This window comes from Tetrao urogallus, assembly GCF_951394365.1.
Source record: "Tetrao urogallus genome assembly, chromosome: 1".
Classification (NCBI taxonomy): Eukaryota; Metazoa; Chordata; class Aves; order Galliformes; family Phasianidae; genus Tetrao; species Tetrao urogallus.
Genome location: NC_136813.1, coordinates 192,642,491 through 192,663,176, shown reverse-complemented (window position 1 = coordinate 192,663,176; position 20,686 = coordinate 192,642,491). Strand labels below are relative to the sequence as shown.

General features: G+C 45.0%; 1 protein-coding gene across 1 annotated transcript; it reads right to left on the bottom strand.

Moving 5' to 3' along the window:
• Positions 1 to 147: 147 nt before the first annotated feature.
• On the bottom strand, positions 148 to 20,413 carry COPG2 (COPI coat complex subunit gamma 2; the record flags this gene model as incomplete). The annotated part of the gene is made up of 24 exons (XM_079543813.1): positions 148 to 278; positions 950 to 1,048; positions 1,340 to 1,478; positions 2,020 to 2,117; positions 2,893 to 3,064; positions 3,252 to 3,391; positions 3,501 to 3,563; positions 4,215 to 4,340; positions 5,221 to 5,324; positions 5,767 to 5,842; positions 6,269 to 6,512; positions 6,909 to 7,004; positions 8,201 to 8,389; positions 8,895 to 8,962; positions 9,612 to 9,745; positions 10,349 to 10,506; positions 11,343 to 11,429; positions 12,148 to 12,240; positions 13,807 to 13,882; positions 14,239 to 14,318; positions 16,349 to 16,420; positions 17,243 to 17,323; positions 17,939 to 17,987; positions 20,373 to 20,413. The coding sequence occupies 24 exons, from the start codon at positions 20,411 to 20,413 to the stop codon at positions 148 to 150; spliced, it is 2,616 nt and encodes an 871-aa protein (XP_079399939.1).
• Positions 20,414 to 20,686: the final 273 nt, after the last annotated feature.

Sequence of the window (20,686 nt, the reverse complement as noted above, 5' to 3'; positions counted from 1 at the left end):
CAGCCAGCCACTACTGTAACATCATACAAAATATTTACCAAATGGAGGAGTAAAAACAACATGCAGAAGGACAGACAGACAGCTTGATCTGGTGTACATCCAGCTGCTGTTTGCAAAGCTCCCACCGCAGCTGAAGCGCTGTAACGCTCAGCCTACAGAAGCCAGGATGACATCTACAGGCATTTCTTCCTTGCTTCTGACTGTCACCTGCATGGTCACGCCATCTCCCAGCGCAAGCCTGGACCTTACCAGCACATCACAACCACCTCTGTATACACCTGAAGACCAAAAACAACAAGAAGACACATTGAGCTTGTGGCCATTTGCACTGAGACTGGGGATTAAACCGAAACTTTAAATTCCTTCAGCTCTTGAGGCCAAGACTGAAGGTAATAACAGACATCCAGACTCAGCATGAGTTGCTGGGGGGCCAGGCAGATTTACATGGACAAAAACCAGGAAGGGAATAGCTAAAGCTCACTTCCAGTTGGCAAAGGCAATACTGCCTTTGTACTTTGTACTCCAGATTCTGCCATGAAGGCAAAATCCACTGTCTCAACTTCCAGGAGCTGCCCAGAAGCATAAGCCTGAACCACAGTCACCAAATAAATGTGACACAACAGGCCATTTTAGGATGAGGCTTTTTCAGGAACTCGAAAACAAAACAGTCCTAGAAACCTACTTTTGGCAAGGAATTTAGTTAGGTGTTTCTGGAAGTTCTTCTTCAAAGGATTCACTGCTGTTCCCACATGCAGAATACCTTCATGCTGAGACACAAGGCCTAACCTGAGTACACCCACAGTGGCAGGCAGCAAAACGAGCACCAGCTGCATGCAAAACTCACAGCTCTCCACAGAGAGGAACAAGAGCAGAATCTCCTTGCCTGTTTCCCATCATTTAGTAAAAAATCTGTCTGAGAAACATGGATGAAAACAGTGTGAATACGTACCAGCTAAGTAGAGCGTGTGAGAATTTTTGTTCTCTGGCACTTTATCTGATCGCTCACAGGGCTGCATGCCCAAGAACTTGATGATGTTGTTGACAGCTTCTGCATTCAGAAATTGAAAAAGAACGTTATCTCCAGTTCAGTGCCAAGCTTTCTGTGAGAACTGACTTGTGATGTCCTTCCTGCTGTCTTTAAACAGCCTAAAAAGGCACTGCCAAGCTTCCACTCACGACAGCCCCAGCACTGCAACACAAAGCTTTGTTGCTGGGACGTGATATGACACTGGAAGGCACCAAATCCTCCTCCTCCCACACTAACTACCTTCTTAGAATGGAAGATTTACCAGGATTACTACTGCATGGGTCAGTGATAAATGAGGACAAATCATCTTACCGTCGAGGGTTTTGATTGAACCCAGTGCAAAGGTTTCTTCTTTCTCAAAGTCGTCTCCCACTTCTTCCCATGCAGCTGCAAAGTTGGGCTTCAAAACCTTCTGAATATGGTCAGACACCGTCACCTCCAAATCTTCCAACTGACAGAAAGAAAAAAGCAAGGGAGATTTTCAGCTGCCACTTACGAGAAGGATCCAACTCTTAGAAAGAAAAACAAAGGCAGAGCAGCACTTTGATGAGACAATTCTGGCGTGACTGGCTTCAATTTCAGAAGAAATGCGTAATAATACACTAAAAAAAGCAGAGAAGAAAAAAAAAAAAAAAAAAAAATCAGTATTTGTGGTGGCCATCTGTAAAGCTTAGAAGAAAAATATACAGAAAAGAAACAGTGGCACCAAAGGAGAGCAGAAAATGGGGCAGTTGCTTTTTGAGTCAGAGTTATTGCTTCCTTCACACCTGCTACCTCAAATCCTGTTTTCACAGGGCACTAAAAACAAACTGACTTTTGGCAGATGTATGGTTTTGGGTAAGGATCTAAGCAGGCATGAGCTATGAGATTTTGGAAATAGTGTTTCAGGTACACCCTGTGTTCTCTCTCATGGGCTTCAGATCTGAAAGAAAACCGTTGGTGCAATGGCCACGTACTCAGAATTAATGACAAGAAGACAGTCCAGAACTCACCACGTACTCATCATCATAGCCATCTTCATCTGGGACTCCTGTGTTTGGGTCACAGTCCCGGACAGTAAACTTCATTGTGCAACTGAAAGTACAAGCAACTGGGGAGGAAAAGTCCATACAGGTTAGTGGTGCAGTTTCTTCTGTTTGAGCTCTTGCTTCCCAAAAAGGAGTTTGGAGGAAAATACATCAGCTTTTCCCCAAAAGACAGAGACATGGCAGTGGCCAAAATGCTTTCCATCTTAAAAAATTTCCCCTAGACTCCAAGATGAAGATCAAAGGAAGATCTCAGAGGGGGAGCGTTCCACAGTGCGACAAGCACAACTCCACCAACTTGCAGCCTGGTCTGCATCAGCCACCAGGACAAACACTGCAAGGGTTCCTGACAAGTGGACTATGATCCAAAAAACACAGTTTAGGGATTCAAACTAGCTCTGATCTTCTCTGGTTTAGAGTGCTAACCAAGACATCCACTGATAAGCTGAGTCATGTTAAATCAACTTCAAATCCAACTGAACTTACTTGAAGTGTGAACAGATTAGGAGAAAGAAATAAAGGTGTAATCTACCCATTGATTTTCCTCCATTAGCATTTTTGTTTTGCTGATTCTATTCCCAAACACTACCCCAGCATCCGTGCTTTCATTGAGTCAAGGTAATAAATTCAGTTTCCCATACCATCTGCATTCTGTTCCTCATTACCATCTCATTTTTAATCATCCAATATGAATGATGAAAAAAAAGAATCACGTGTGCAACTTTGCACAAACAGACCCTACACAAAAACCAGCATGTATGGCAGATGAGAAAAGCAGCACTGGAATCTCAGGATGGGCTCAAATCCCACAGCCTGAACAGTTCAACAGCTGATTGATACCTGCAGTGGGGTCATCCTGGGGCATCTGGACGAGGGTGTAACACATGCCTGGCTGGTTGTAAGCCAGGCTGGGTGCTGGGATGCAGCAGATCACATCATAAGCATCCGATGGCTCCATCTGCACAGTGACTCTTTCTAACAGCTGATCATTTAACGTGTTTGTGCAATCAAACTGCAGAAGTACAGAATGAAAAGGTCTCAAGTGCAGAAGCAGCATTTCTAATCAGCAGTTGCCCCCAAATTAGCTACAGTGCTCTGGCAGCAGTGCTTATTTTCCCTTAGAATCATAGAAAGGCCATCAAGATCCAACCCCCACCACCACAGGGAGGGACACCAACCTCCAGATGTGGTACCCTTACCTGGAAAACGATGTGATTTGTGAACACATGTTTGATACAACGAACAAAGTACTCTGTTTCTGCTTCTGTGAGCTGCACTGGTTCTGAAGACTTGAATAACGGCCCCAAGCTCTTGAACTCTGGAATGGCTGCCAGTTGCTCTGCACAGAGAGGAAAAGGAAACTGACACTCAGTGACAGCCTTGCTCATTCCTCCCACCTGACTTGTAGCAATCCTCCCACTACTTCAAGCACGAATCCTCTCACATACCTTGGAATATATCCTGACGTGAAGGAGCAACTTTTTCAGGTTTGCTGGTCACTAGGGAAATCTCTGTGAGAAGAAAAGACATTGTGCTGTCAGCTCCACTGTGCACTTCTAAATGCCTTTGTGTCTCTGCTAAAAACTCATCAGCCTGTAGCATTTCAAACCTTCTGCTCGTTATCACTGCCACTTCGTTACATGTGCATTTAAAAGTCTTTTCTGCTGGGCAATATTGGATTGCATGGAAAGGAGAGATTTGATAAAGAAAGTGCACTGTAATCTAGAACAGCCAGCAAAAAGCTCACCACACTGACTGCATGACTGCTCCAGTTTCAGTATGCAGCACAACCACAGCTGTGATACATGAGCACAGCAGTACTCGAGACAAGCTGTCATTTCTCAGAAGTCATTAACTTCCTTACTCTGCTTATGTGAGAACATTCAACCCAGGGAATTTGAAATCCCATATCTAAAAGATAAGAAAAGCAGAAAGGGGAAAAAAAAAATCCCACAACATTTTCTAGAAAGGTTTTGCAAGGTCAAGATGGAAGATCAAAGGAAGCCAGTGAAGTGATTTGGTTCAGCCTTCAGCTGAGTCACAGTCTTGGCCTCATCCTACCAGGACAGCAAGCAGTTCACAGACACCAAGTGTCATTATGGCAACCTGAAGGCTTACAGTCTTGCCTAGAACCTGATTATAGAAAGCCTGAGCATTATTACCTGCTTTCTGTTCAAAGATGGGTGCAGTGGCCAGCGGAACTGTTTTCATATCAAAAGGTTTGTCAGAAGGCTCCAGTGTATATTGGTGCAGGGCTTTCTCCATTCCAGGAACAGAGACAGTCAGCCCTGTGACACAGAACAGCAGACAGAAGGTTTGACAGGTGGAACTGTCAAAAACCTACAGGCACTATGATACAGGGCTGACAAATGAACACAGCCAGTTCTGTATTGTCCACTGCACTAGAAGCAACAAGGCATCGGTGTCTGAAAAAACTTACCAGTGTTTCAGCCACATCCTTCTTGAGATCAAGTCAAATTATTCAAGAAGTTCTTCTCTGTAGCCTGTCCATTGGACCAGACTGCAGAGAAAAACTCTATGGAATCTAGAGCTCACAGCTAGATAGACTTGGGCTTGGGCTAACAAACAGCTGGTAAAGTACTTCCACTTCTTAATAAACACACACACACTTGCATACATGCACACACATGAAGTACATCAAGATCCTGTGCAGAATAAAAAAGCTGCTCTGAAGATGACAGAGAAATTTGCCTTTCCAAAGGGTACTGCAGTCTAAACAGATCACTTGAGAGAAGTCATGTTGCAATAGTCTTAAACCTTAAACACTTCACTTGCATGACCTTTTAGCCACAGGACCATAAAACATTTTTATAGCCAACTGTCACGGCAAGATGTTTCAACCTCTTTTTTTTTTTTCATGGAGAAAACAGAACAAAGGTTAAGAAACTTGGTCCAAGCAGAGGAAGCAATGATGAAACACCCATCCAGCTTTCCTGCTGTTTATCTAGACAGCCTTTCCCATATTATGCTAAATATGCCATTCTCAGTTGTCATAAATATTGCCTAGCAAAGTGACAGTGCTGGAAGTTAGGCTCCTTCTGGTTATTCTGACCCAAGTTACAAAAGATGTTTTGTAGTCTTCTTACAGCAGCAGTTAAATAACAGCTCAGCCTTCAAAGGGTGCACAGAATCCTCCCTATCACTCACCATTAAAAATATAGGCAGCATTCAGGGCTATCTGCCTCTGCTGAAGAACATTCAAGTAGAACGTTGCTCTGTCCCGAACCTCATCATCGCTGTCCATCATACACCTGTTGTGGAGAACAGCAGGGCAGCAGTCAGCTCTCTCAGGAAGGTACAGACCATACATGAAGGCAAGAGATGCAGATCTGTGAAACTGGAACAGCTGAGATCACTACTCAGCCACACACAAGTTACTCTTTCTGAGTAGCATGGAAACCTGCCTTCTTACTACGGATGAATGCAGAAGTATGCATGCTTACTGAGGCACTGTAGACTTACTGCCCTCTCAGGAACATTCTCACATCAGATTGTCAGATGATTGGTGACTAACCACACCTTGCACTGACACCTTCAGCACTCCTGGGCTGCTTGCAGACATAAAGAGACACCCTCTGCTCAGCAGAGCCTCCACATTTGGAGTTCTGGTTTGGTCTAACTTGCTTCTTCATGGAAACAGACTGCCCAGTGTCACCAGCTCTCAGCACATACACAGCACTCATACCCACCCACCTCTGCAAAAGCACCAAGATGCTTGGAAGAAGATTCTCATTTTGGGCACCAAATTTTGCTAATGCACTTACAGCAGCTAGAAGAGAAAAAAAGGGAGGTGTCAGTGGTGCTAAAGCTATCTGCAAACGTTTTCACAGCATGATTCAGTGCTGTGCGCACCGTTCTCCTACAGTCACAATTGCTAAGGTTGTCGCTTTCATACCACGAACCCTTTAGTGATGTGTTATATGATACAAACTACACCAGTATTTTCAGAAAGAAATAGTTAAGTGCTAGGGATTACAGACCAAGGCCACCTTAACGGCCCTGCAACCCTTTTTCCAAGAGAATTCTCCACCAGATGACCTCATTCCAGGTAGCTTAAAGTCCTTTTCACAAGCGATGCACAGGAGTTACTTCTTAATACCTCTGGAATAACCATTGCCTCCCACACCCATTTTCAGCCCTGAGATTTCAAACAGAAGTGAGACACGAATCCATGGAGCTCTGGAGGAGAACTTACCAGCCCTCACAGCCTCGTTCTCCAGCACCACCCTGTTGAATATAAAACGGATGTACTTGGATGGGGATGGAGTCCTGGGCCCCTCTTTTCCCAGCAGGTGCAGGATCTTTGTGGCAAGGACAGTGTGCTCACAGTCTTCAATGAACTCGCAGAGGTGAGCCAAGCCAGATTCCTTACTCTCAGGATTCTCCTCAATGATGCTAATTATACAGTCCACAATGGCTCGCTTGTACTCAAAGCCTCCCTGGGAAGAGAAAAACAAGAACACTCACCAGGCAGGCAGAGCTCAGACCACAGAGCTGCACAGCTCCCCTCAAGCTTCGATTACTTCTTCCCATGAAGGAAAAATAACACATTTACACTAACAGAAGAGAGCAGGAAGGCTGGATAATCTAATAGGGTCTTCCCATGGGTCAATATAGGCATAGAATCTTAGAATTTCTTCAGATCTTTTTTTTTTTTTTTTTAATGTACCAGCTCTAATTCACAAGCATCTTTTAGACAGGTTTGACCCACAAAATAAACAGGGTTTTGGTGATCACTCAGGCCATTGCTATGCAGCCAGTGATGTAAAACATGAGACCCTTCCCACCACCAGAGCTACCTGCCAAGAACTACACCAAGGAAGTTTCAAACATACATCATCCCTGAGCATGTTGGAGAGGAAATTCATCATGACGCTGTGTTTCCGAGGGTATTTCTGGCACAGAGCACTGATAGCCTGCACTACCACCACCTGCAGAACAACACAGATGCGTGTTAGTCACACATTTATCCTTCTGTGAAGGCACAGGCTTCTCACCATCTCAAACTTTCACCTTGACAGATTACATTATTGTACAAGAAGGATGAAACCTGGCTGTGGACTCTCAGCAGGAATGCATTAACAACTCCACGTCAACATGCTGCAAGACTTGGCTCTGCTAGGGAGGCTGTATTCTGGAATGAATTCAAAGGCCCATTCCTCCCACTGCCCTCTAATGACCCTAATCTAATTCTAACTTGACAGGTCATATTTTGTCCCTAGAGCTCTTTGCAGTTTCTAACTTACTGCTTTTAATAAGCAAAAGCAGTAAGTTTTGATAAGACCTCTGCACACTGATGTCAGCTTTCCGTACTCATGCTATATTCCTCAAGGCAACTCTGCAGTGTGAGGGGGAAATATAAGATGAACAACCCCTAGCCAAGTCATTACCTGATTTTACAGTGACTTTACAGACTGAAGCAATACAGACTCAAGTAGAACAGTTAAAAATCCCTCTCCAAACTGGCAAGCAGAAGACAGTAGAGAATTTTCTAGGAAAATGCACAGGAGACAGTTATCTACCAAATGATGTTTCACCTTTTTTGGAGTGGTGAGAGGAAATGAAACAGTGTATTTCACAGAATCATAGAATCACAGAATGGCCTGAGCTGAAAGGACCACAAAGATCATCCAGTTTCAACCCCCCTGCTGTGTGCAGGGTCACCAACCACCACACCAGGCTGCACAGAGCCACATCCAGCCTGGCCTTGAATGCCTCCAGGGATCCAGGGGCATCCACAGCCTCCTTGGGCAGCCTGTTCCAGTGCCTCATCACCCTCTGAGTGAAAAACTTCCTCCTAATATCCAATCAAAACCTCCCCTGTCTCAGTTTAAAACCGTTCCCCCTTGTCCTATCACTATCCGTCCTCAAAAACAGCCATTCCCTGTCCTATTTAAGTGCTGCTTTCAAGTACTGGAAGGCCACAATGAGGTCTCCCCACAGTCTTCTTTTCTTATTTTGACAGCTGGAAAACAGACAAGCACACCTTCTGAATCTAAAGCTGCCTTTACTCTATCAGACTTACTAATAAATCACTGGAGGGTTTAACAAATGGGAAAAGCTTAATAAAAACAAGAATGGGAGAAAAACCTGCAGCTGGAAAGAGCAGAGGCCTCCAATGCCACACCTTAAACTCATCTGATATTTCTGACACGAAGGAAGAGATCTGTTTCATGAGCCTGTCCACGCTGCTCTCACTCCCTGTCTTCAGCAGGGTGGTGATGGCGAGGGTAGCGATGCTGCGGTTGGAGTCGGTGATGAGGTTTTCCAGGTCCAGGTTGCAGGCAGTGACTGCAGATGGATGCTTCATGGCCACCTGCAAAGGAAACCATTTCAAAGCTGTAAGGGTTTGGCAGCCACACAGAATCATAGAATCACTCAGGTTGAGAAAAAGACCTTAAAGATCATCGAATCCAACCACCTAACCATACTACCCTAACTCTACAGCATGGCTTGATCCAAGTCTTGCTCTGCTACTGCTGCAGCTTTGGAATCAGAATGTCATTTCCTCCACACATTTTATTTATACCTTTTACAGAATTAAATATTCAAGGCTCTGCTTCTTACATAGTTGAAGAGCTCACAAGTTATCCAGCTACAGCCTTGTGGTCCAGAAATGAGCAAATACAGCTTGAATGCAGAAAAGATTTCTGTCACACCAGAATAACTGGCATGGAAAAGACAATCTTCCAACAAGGAGTATTTCTGAATACAGTAATCACATGAATAGTTGCTCTGTTTTAGGCAACACACCATCAGGCACCAAAGTCTGGCTTTCTCTGATGCTCTTGTGCTTGTTTAGAAGATCTTGAAGCACTCACTTTATTAAGGGTCCGTACAGCTGCGTATCTCAAGACAGGTTTGGGAGAACTACAGAAAAGCTGGAGCACTGAAAATAAAGAATCAAGAGAAGAAACTCATGACAAAATGCTACAGAGGAGAGATGTCAAATAAAACCTGGCTCTAGGCACCTTATGAGAGCTCTCATGCCCACAACAGATGTGGAAAAGGAAGTTGCCCTGTACCACCCCTCTGATATTGAGAGGTGCAAACAATACAGTCAGAAGTCACTGCTGCAGAAAATTAAATGTAATCTCTTTCTAAAAATGGGAGAGGGAAGTCTCACGTATTCCCATCCAACTGCAGATGGCATGCTGAGCATTCATGCAATTCTATTTGTCATTTATCACTAGTTTCAAAAGCAGATTAAACACGGCCTTCAGTTTTACACCTTACAACAATAACAAGCTGTTTTCTAGTAGTAAGTGTCACATCTGTGCTATCAAGTTCTCTACCTTTTCCCTCCCACCTCCTCTTTCTGTTGATAGCACCTCTGCTGCCCCCTCTCTACAGCTCTGAAGGAAATGGGGAAGAAGGAATCAAACCACTTCCCATCCAGAAGGCCCCGAACTCGAGGACAATCAGAGCATTTACATTTTGACTCCAGTGCTTCAGTTAAGCTGTACTCATCTCTCCAATGCGTTTTTCCACCCTTTCTAACAGCTAAGAAAGATGGTAAAAAGGACTCTTGAACCAACCCGAAACAGCAGGTGCCAGCTCCCTTGCTGTGCAGTTTGGCAAATGGATGATTGCAGAAGCAGCTTCATAAATAACCATTTCGTGCTTGTTCCGCAGGCAGCTCTCAATGAAGTCAAACAGTGGACTTTCATGCCTACAAACAGAAGAAATTTCACACTGTGATGCTGAACTACACACAAATCCCAACGTGGTGTTGTTGAGAACATGACAGAAGGCACAGTTAGCACATGGTTCTCTTGTTTCTTGCACTGTTGCGTTGCTCAACTCATACTTGAACAACAAAGCTCCAATCCCCTACTATTCCATTCATCTTAAGCTCATCTACAAGCCACAACTCCTGTGTTCAAGAAACACTTTGTTAATTATGTATTACACATCACTAACAAAAACGTTCACCAGTCAAAGAATTGCATCAGGAGATGAATTTCTTATAGATCTCTGCTAGTATGAGATCAGATTAGGATAGAGGCTTCTGTCTGTATGGCTGTAATACAGGTAGATACTGTGTTTGAACTGCACCTAACTAGAAAAGCACAACAGCCTCCTCCCCTCCTGAGATGGCTCAGCAGTTTTAATCCCACTGCCAACTGAATTCTGTTGGTATGGTGCCAAACCCAAACCGAAAATACCCAAACCTCACCACACAACTACCACACAAACCTCCAGGCATCAGCTCTGCCTACTTCTACCTCAAAGCACAATTCATTTGGTAATTCACATGCTGCTTCTTTCTTACCCCTCTTCAGATTCCTTCAAGAGTTTGCTTGCAATCCGGATCAGCATGCAGTAAGCAAACTGGGATTTCAGGCCAGACTTGGTGAACTTATTCAGCATCTTGGAAACTGCGAGACGGTCATTTTTTCGGAGGTGGTAGAGCAGCCCCAAGGCATGGTACTAAGAAACCAAAACCAGGCACAAGAACACATGAAGGCATTCAATATACACTGCAGTTGGAAAAAGGCAGGTTGTTAGCCCTCTTCTGCATCTTACAATTGCAGTTCCCCAGCGTTAGTTCCTTCTAATCTCAAATGATCTGAGTTTCCTGACGAGCAGCAAAGATATGCAGTATTTCTTTTTCCTGCCTTCCCATTGAGAAAGCCTACAAAGAGCTCTTCAGTTACTTTCTTCCCTTTTCTCCCCATTAAACGTCAGAACTCTTCAGCTTACTTAACTGTGATGCACACTAAAGCTTGCTTTTATAGAGCATGCTTAACTTCCAAGATACCCCTTGAAATCACAGCTGACTAGAAAATCCTTGACGTGTTGAAAGTCCAAACCATAAGAAGCACAAACTGTAAAGTACAAAAGTCCAAACTGAAGCAAAAGGAACACTTCCAGTTGCTTGCCAAGGTTCTTTTGCCATAGGACCAGCTTACATAAAGCTTAACCAAGCTGCTGACCGAGCACCAACAAAGCTGGTTTTGTACATTTGGTGCTCATTCTGTCTCATAACACTGAACATATGGAATGAACAGTGGCATTCCAGCCACAAGAAGACTTGTGGGGAAAAGGCAGAGGATTGCAATAAAGCACCATCTCTTAATTAATAAACATGCAGTGGGGTTGGGGGAAAACTTGCGATTTTTGAAGCTGTGGAATCATTTCCTTCAAGTCAAAATTACCATTAAAAAAAAAAAAAATAATAATAATAATAATAATAAAAAGTAATTGATGTTAATGTTTTTTCCCAAGGTTGTTTGAAGAACTTACAGAATAGCACTGACACATACCTGTACCATGATGTTGTCACTGGAAGCTGCCTCCTGAGCTTCGTTGATCCATCGTTTGACTACATCATAACTGATCTTCATCATATGCTGCAAGAAGCCACAAACTGAGACTGCAAACAAGCTAATATCAGAAGCACTGTGAAGTATATTGCTTTGATCCATCAGTGAGGCCAGCCTCTTTACCCAATGCCCTTATAAACCACTGCTTCTCTTGCACCTCAGCCTCAGCCTTTCACTTCCCCCCCTTTAATACAAATATTAAACAAGCAAGATATTTTCCAGCCTTTGCTCTTAAACAATGGAGAGAGAAAACACAGTGAAAGTCTTCAGCTGTCCCTTCTACTACGTACCAACAAAAATAATCTTGTATGGCAGTCTATTCAGGGCAGCAATTCCACTGATTTCTTATCTGCATAGCACAGAGGAAGCTGCTTTTACTTTCTGTTGCAGCTCAGAACCACCAGCGCCCATTCCTTCCCAGCACAGAACAGGTTGTTCTTATTTACTCACCAAGCTGTTAAGCATTTTCATGGCCATCAGTGCACTTCACTTTTGAAAACCAAGACAAGCCCCTCACTGGTTAAATTAATGTTCCATACTAACTACATGCTGAACAATTTGCACTTCAGCTGTTACAAACAACATACTTGAAAAGGGAGAGAATATTAAAGAAGGAGATGGAGAAGAGAGACTGTTTGAGACCCAGGAAATTCCACTGCTACACAAATAGCAGACTACTTCTCCTAGAAACACAGATTGTCCTCCTAGAATGCACAGATTTACAATGATCTGCTGCTTTACTTACTAAGGAAGACACCAGTGCAGAACTAGATACGCTGGGGACTTTGTCCACAATGGCTTGCTTCATGTATCTCTCAATAGCTTGTAACATTGTACCCTGTGAAAAAGGAGGGGGAGAAAAGTATTGATACTCAAACACTAGAGGCAGAACATAAGGGCAGTTTTAAGATAAAAACATATGCAGAACATACCCAAAAAAATGGATATAATCCACTTCACCTGATTCTAAAAACACTTATTTCTGCAAGTGCCAGCTCCTGAAGGTTCAGTGACACAATCCAAGTCCACAGCAAAGTAATCTTAGACCAAAAACCATACCTCCAAAGCTCCTGCCTTTTAACTGCATGGTTTTAGTGCTATAGCTCCACAGAATTATCACATCACTAACATAGAATGGCCCGGGTTGAAAAGGACCACAGTGATCATGGAGTTCATGAAGGAATTGAGTGCATCCTCAGTAGGTTTGCAGATGACACCAAGTTGGGAGGTAGCATTGATTTGCCTGAGGGTAGGGAGGCCCTTCAGGGGGATCTAGATCAGCTGATCACTGGGCTGAGGTGAGTGTGATGAGGTTCTGCACTTTGGCCACAGTAACCCCATGCAGTGCTATAGGCTAGGGGATGAGTGGCTGGATGAGTGTGAAGAGGAAAGGGACCTGGGGGTGTTGGTTGATGCTCAGCTGAACATGAGCCAACAGCGTGCCCAGGTGGCCAAGAGGGCCAACGGCATCCTGGCCTGCATTAGCAATAGCGTGGCCAGCAGGAGCAGGGAGGTGATCATCCCCCTGTACTCAGCACTGGTGAGGCCACACCTCAAGTATTGTGTTCACTTTTGGGCTCCTCACTACAAGAAAGACATTGAGGCCCTGGAGTGTGTCCAGAGAAGGGCAACGAAACTGGTGAGGGGTCTGGAGCACAAGTCTTATGAGGAGCGGCTGAGGGAGCTGGGATTGTTCAGTCTGGAGAAGAGGAGGCTCAGGGCAGACCTCATTGCACTCTACAACTTCCTGAAGGGAGGCTGTGATGAGGAGGGGTCTGGCCTCTTCTCCCAGGCAAATAGTAGGACCTGAGGAAATGGCCGCAAGTTGTACCAGAGGGGGCTTAGGTTAGACATGAGGAAAAACTTCTTCTCTCAGAGAGTGGTCAGGCTCTGGAATGGCTGCCCAGGGAGGTGGTGGAGTCGCCGTTGCTGGCAGTGTTCAGGAGGCGTCCGGATGAGGAGCTATGAGATATGGTTTAGTGGCTCGAATGGTGATGGGAGGATGGTTGGACTAGATGGGCCTGTATGTCCTTTCCAACCTTGTGATTCTACAATTCTATGATTCAACCCCCCTGCTGTGTGCAGGGTCACCAATCACCACACCAGGCTGCCCAGAGCCACATCCAGCCTGGCTTTGAATGCCTCCAGGGATCCAGTGGCATCCACAGCCTCCTTGGGCAACCTGTTCCAGTGTGTCACCACCCTCTGAGTGAAAAACTTCTCCTAATATCCAGCCTAAACCTCCTCTGTCTCAGTTTAAGACCATTCCCCCTTGTCCAGTAGATGGCTTCAGAGCAGTGGCAGCTCTACTTCTATTCTAAGTATGCACCCTGCTACAGAACAGACACTTGATTTTAAATACACTTGTCATCTCTGAAACAAAAGCGTTGTGATTTGTACTTACATCAGTGATCCTGCAGAGAGCTCTGATGGCTGGGCCTCGATATAAGTCTTCCTTCCCTGTCATGTCTTTGGTCAAGCTGAAATAACCAAAGAGAGCCTGTTAACACTCCCTGAGCATCTCAATGCCTCACTTTGTGACATTCAGCTCCCCTCATTTAATTACTGTTCAAGCAGTTACCACATAACTGCAAGGATCCAGAATGGCTTGAAACAACATCTTAAGAATTAGCTATTTGAAAATCAGTAACATTAGAAGTCTGTAGAAATACATAACATTATATAATACACCATTAAATTGCTTTGCCATGGACCTGGCTTATTTAGCTCCTTCACTCAGCAGGATTAAAGAAAAACCCAGCAGTTAAAACAAACACGTTTCAATGCAGCTACTTGCTTCAGAGCTCTGATTCTGTGTTTCCTGAAGTTGTACTACCTGCTTGTGACAATGATGACATCCTCAGAAATATTGGCCATCTCTTTGATAGTAAGGTAGCACATTCTTCTAAGGGTTTGCTGTGAAAAAACATTGCAGAAAATCATTAAACTCAGAAGCAGTAACAAATGAACACTCCCTAAAAGTTTCAAAAATAAACAAGACACAGGACTCTTCCCCCTGTGTCTATACGAAGTATGAAAGTAAAACCATGTTTGCTAAGCAGACAACAGTCCTCTTGCTTTCAGACAAATCAGAAAACAAATAAGAGAGATAAGAGAGATGTCACTGAATTGTAGAATGGCCTGGGTTGAAAAGGACCACAATGCTCATCCAGTTTCAACCCCCCTGCTGTGTGCAGGGTCACCAACCACCACACCAGGCTGCACAGAGCCACATCCAGCCTGGCCTTGAATGCCTCCAGGGATCCAGGGGCATCCACAACCTCCTTGGGCAACCTGTTCCAGTGCCTCATCACCCTCTGAGTGAAAAACTTCCTCCTAATATCCAATCTAAATCACCCCTGTCTCAGTTTAAAACCGTTCCCCCTTGTCCTATCACTATCCATCCTCACAAACAGCCATTCCCTGTCTTGTTTAAGTGCTCCTTTCATGTACTGGAAGGTCACGATGAGGTCTTCCCACAGCCTTCTCTTCTCCAAGCTAAACAAGCCCAATTCCCTCAATCTTTCCTCATAGCAGAGGTGCTCCAGCCCCCTGATCATCTTAGTGGCCCTCCTTTGGACCCACTCCAAGAGCTCCACATCCTTCCTGTACTGGGGGCCCCAGGCCTGGACACAGTGCTGCAGATGGGGCCTCACAAGAGCTGAGTAGAGGGGTACAATCACCTCCCCTCTCCCTGCTGGTCACTCCTTTTTTAATGCAGCCCAGAACACAGTTGGCCTTCTGGGCTGCAAGCACACACTGCTGGTTCATGTCCAGCTTCTCATCCACCAAGACCCCCAAGTCCTTCCCCTCAGGGCTGCTCTTGAGGAGATCTTCCCCAAGTTTGTATAAATACCTGGGATAACAGATGATAAATTGAACACTAGCCAATTGTGTGTGCTTACAGCCCAGAAAGCCAACACTATCTTGGACTGCATCAGAGGAGAGGTGGCCAGCAGGGCAAGGGACATAATTATCCCACTCTGCTTTGCCCCTGTGAGCCCCATATGGAGCACTGCATCTGGGGTTTCCAACACAGGAGGAGACTCCAGAGGAGGGCCACGAAGACAATCAGAGGGCTGGAGCACCTCTCCTATAAAGACAGTCTCAAACACCCAAGCTTGTTCAGTCTCTAGAAGAGAAGGCTGCAGGAAGATCTAATAATGGCCTTCCAGTATTTAAAGGGAGATGACAAACAGAAAGGAAAGAAACTTTCTGGACAGTTGAGAGTGACAGGACAAGGGGGAATTGTTTTAAACTGAAGGAGGAAAGATTTAGATTAGATGTCAGGGGGGAAATTTTTCACTGAGAAGGTGGTGTGGTGATGGAACAGGCTGCCCAGAGAGGCTGTGGGTGCTCTGTTCCTGAAAGTGTTCAAGAAAAGGCTGGATGGAGGGCACTGGGCAATCTGATCTAGCATTCAATCTAGGACTTGGCAACCTTGCCTGTGGCAGATGAGTTTGAAGCTTGATGATCTCTGTGGTCCCTTCCTGACCATTCTATGATTCTACTGCAAACTGATTCACAAATAGAGCAGGCCAGGCCATTCAAGTGAATAGAAGTATCTGAATTCACAAACAAGTTGTTAATTTTATTCAGAGAACTAAGCAGGTGTGGATTATTCGCAAGCACAGGAACCATCCACAGAATTCTACTGATTTGTATACCAAGCTTTCAGTGATTGTTCATATTTTTCACAAGAGGAATTCAGCTCAGGAAAAAAAATATAAATAAACCACCAAAACCAACCTGCAGAAGTAACTGCATGTTATTATTCAGTCATTTGTTTCCAAATGGGGAATTGCCTCCAGCAAGTGGTTTGCTGACTGAACTTGCTCACTGAAGTGCTTGCCTCGCCCTCTTCCCAAAGCCTGGAACTGTTTTGTAATCACTGTGAATCCAGCCAAAACCAAGGAGACAGAAATCATTAACCACTGGGTACTTACATCATTAGACTGAAACAATCTGGTCATTGCAAAAAAGGCTTCTGTAGCTTCAGTGGTTCCAAAATGTTCACCCTGAAAATAGCACATAAGATGAGAGAGAACTGTAATTATCCACTAGCCTCCACTTGTAAACCTCTATTTAGAATCCCCATTCACACAGCAAGAATCTTCTCTTTGAAGACTTTTTCTTCTTGGGAACGACAGTCCTACCCTTGCCTTGTGTTTCCCAGGGAACACACACCAAGGTCACCACAGTTACACACTTGGTCTCAATCAAAGTGCTATCCAAAATGATGGAAGAGTTTGTCAAGTAGCCTCTGTTCCCTCTTCTGACATCACTGTGTCAGCAATTGCTTTGGTTTTGTTAAGAAGGATGTACTTAGAGATGACTTGTGCCAATCAGCACTGAACAGCACAGAGCCATCCCAGCTGATGGTAACTATGTTAGAAACTGCCCTGACTCAGGTGTATGCAGGAATCCTGATTCCACAGTAACCTACAGTAAATCTTCCTTCCTTATCACGCTTCCAACTTCTTCACAAACAAAAAGAACCTTTCACTCCCTCACCCTCTGCCTTCTGTTCTCATTTCACCTCTATTTCAGTCAGGTGAACATATATGACTTCATTACATGATGCCTCAGTGAACACGGGCAGTTAACAGCTCTCACTTGGCACTCAGAAAAAGACTGAAGAGCTTTAGGGACACAGACATATCTCACCTTAGAGGGAAAGTCAGAAAGGGAAACATAATGCTACATCACAAGTTCCCTGTTTGTGGCGTAGTTGTGCTGAATCTGACTGCAGGAGGTACAAAACCTCTTCCAAAATGAAAGTAATCAGAAATTCACCTCGTGAACGTGCAATCTGGGTGATAAGGCACGACGACAGTTACCTGGTTCAGCAAGTAAAGGATCTTGGTAAGTATGTGCAGGCATCTTCGTGGATTTATAGGAGTCTCATTAAAGATCCGTGCCTGCAAACTCAGCACAAATACTTCTTACAACATAACCCAACAATAATAATTTCTCCTTGAAAGCAGTTTGTTCTCAACCTCAGCAGCTCATAAGTTCATAAGTTTTTTCATTCTAAAATGCATCCCAAGGAACATCCTCTTGGCATTCAGTTCAAGCTGGATAGGCAGCAATCTGAACTGGACACAGTGATTCAGTTTACTGTTTGGTACTGGCAATATAATTTAAAATAGAAGTATAATCTAGAATATCTCAACTCTGCTCCTTTCATAGCATCTGCTGCCCAATGATTCAGCACAGAACAGAAAAACTGAGGCTCCTTTTTGCAGCTGTTTGCCACCCCCCAAAAATTCCTTGTTTATTTAACCACGCTTTCACCTCACCACTTGGTGGTACACAAAGCTGCAGGAAGCTTTTTAATACATGAAAGCAGGCAGGTCAGTTCTTCAGAAAGATCAAACTGCCACGCATAGAACCATCGCTGAGTAACACTGTGTGCACTTTCACACCCACCCAGTGTGATTTTAAATTAGCTATCCGCATTTAATTGTTCACATCTCCTGCTAGCTGCACTGTAACTCCTCCTCAAGCTGCTAATGCTTCAAAACCATTCATACCTCCTGAAGCACAGCACTCTTCTCCAAATTCTGAAAAGGATTGGAACCACTACCTGAGGAAGAAGAGAGACCTCATGGTTAAGAAAACACATTCATCAAAACAGAGAACATAATTAAGTTGTATGTGTAAGGGGTGATCATCTTTCAACACAGCTGGAAAACGAGCAACAAGAAAATGACTTACTGGTGAAGCTGCCTTAATGCTCCCTTTATATACCAAAAAAAAAAAAAAGCCAAAGCAACCAAAATCTGCAAGAGGGCTTCAAAAACATTTCAGAAGGGGAAACAGGGTGTTAATTTTGCTCACATTTATTTCTTTTTGAAAGAGGAAAGAGAGGATGGAAGATTCATACGGCTCCTTCTACCCTGGGTCTTTCTATGAGCTCTAATCCATCTCTTGTCCTGTTATAGAGGAACATTTCAACTCCTTTGCCCTATTTTGGAACCAGCTACATCAATCACTATCCGTCTCATATATTAGATATATAAGCTACATATTAGATATCTAATAAACTGAGTTTGAGTCTCAGAGAAAGCAGAGAAACCTTTGGTTTCAGGGAATATAAGGAAGGCAAAATACTGTTTTTCTCTAAGATTTCTGAGGAGTGCTAAACATTTTACTTCTTTGAGATGACATTTCTCTGCTGGCAGCATAGAGAGAAACCTTCTAATTCACATTGCTGGTGAAAATACCTCTCAGAATCACTGATATGGACACACAAATCCCTCCAAACCCTACTTCTGAGCCCTTTCCTCCAACAGTAATGTTTCATTTTTCATTCACTCATCCTTCAGTTCTCACACTGCAAGCAGAATGAAAGAAAACTCAATCCAATCAGTCCCATCTTGGGAATCACAGAATGGCTTGGGCTGGAAGGGACCTCAAAGATCATCCAGCTCCAAACCTCTGTCACAGGCAGGGTTGCCAGCCACTAAATCAGACAGCAAATGAAGTTGCCCATGTCCACGTCCAACCTGGCCTTGAACACCTTCAGGGATGGGGCACCCACAGCTTCTCTGGGCAACCTGTGCAAGCACCTCATCACTCTCAGTGAAAAATTTCCCTTGACATCCAAACTAAATCATAGAATAGAATGTCCAAACTTGGAAAACATTCACAGTATCACCCAGTCCAACCATCCACCTATCACCAATAGCTCTTGCTACATCATATCCCTCAACACAACATCCAAATTCCTTGAATACCTCCAGGGTCGGTGACTCCACCACATCCCTGGGCAGCCCATTGCACTGCCTGACCACTCTTTCAGAGAAGTAGTATTTCCTAATGTCCAGCCTGAATCTCCCCTGGTGCAGCTTGAAGCCATTCCCTCTGGTCCTATCACTGTTGCACAAGAGAAGAGGCCGACCTCCAGCTCACTACAACCTCCCTTCAGGAAGTTATAGAGAGCAATGAGGTCTCCCCTGAGCTCCTCTTCTCCAGGCTGAACATTCCCAGCTCCTTCAGCTGCTCCTCATAAGGCCTGTGCTCCAGACCCCTCACCAGCTTTGTTGCCCTTCTTTGAACCCCCTCCAGGGCCTCAATGTCTTTCTTGCAGGTGCAGCCTCACCAGTGCTGAATACAGGGGAACAACCACTTCCCTGATCCTGCTGACAACACAATCTCCCCTTTTAAGTCTAGAAACTGTTACCCTTTGTCCTATCACTATCCACATACATCAAATGTTGATTTCTCTCCTGCCTATGAATTCCCTTTAAGCACCAGAAGACCACAAGATTTCCCTAGAGCATTCCATTCTCTAAGCTGAAAAAGCCCTGCTGCCTCAGCCTGTCTCTATAGGAGAGCAGCTCCAGCCCTCTGAGCATCTTCACGGCCATCCATTGGACCCATCTGAAAAGGCCCACATCTTTATGCTTAGGCCCATACATGGACACAGGACTCCAGGTAGGACCTCACGAGGTCAGAGCAGAAGAGAACAGTCCCGTCCCTGCAGTGCTGTCTCCCTCTCCATTGACACAGCCCAGGATACTTTTGGCCGCCTGGGCTTTCAGTGCAAGACCTTAACAGTGCACAGACTCAACACAGTGACCACGTGCAACTTGAACTGGGGGTTAGAAGACCTCAATAGAGAATGGGTCCGGTGCAACCTAAACTTAATTTCCAGACGACTTCGTGGAGTGAAAACGTTCAGCCTACAGCCCCATTCACCACACTTGCACTCAGCGTGGGCGCTCCCAATGCTGTCCAAACCACAAAGTCTCCGTGTGAGGAAGGCCGGTGTCCCAACACCGCTACTCAAGAACGATGAAGCCGAGTCCCGTTCCTCAGAGGCCGTTACCCGCTGCCCTCACCACCGTTTCAGGCCACACACGCCCTGCCCTCCTAATATTCGCTCCCCGCAGGGAAACACCGCCCAGCCCTGATCCCGCTGCCTCCTCCTCCTCCTCCTTCCCCCTCCCTGCCATCAGCAACGGACCGGACTCCTCGTCCTTTTTGTCAAACTTCTTGATCATGTCGCCAGCACTCGCCCTCCTCCCTTCGAGCTGCGGTTCCTACCGGAAGGCGCAGCGGTTCCCACCGGAAGATCCGCCTCCCCGCCTGACAGCATGCCGTCTGATTGGTCAGGAAGCTGTCACTCAAGCTTCTACCCTCAGTTGTAGAGGCAGGTCCCTTCCTTCTCTCTGAGCCACGTCCCCCCGCCCGCAGCTGATTGGACGGGGCTGAGGAGGGCGGGAAGTTGGCCTTAAAGGGGCCGCTACGTCATTTTGTGTGGGGGTGTTTGATCT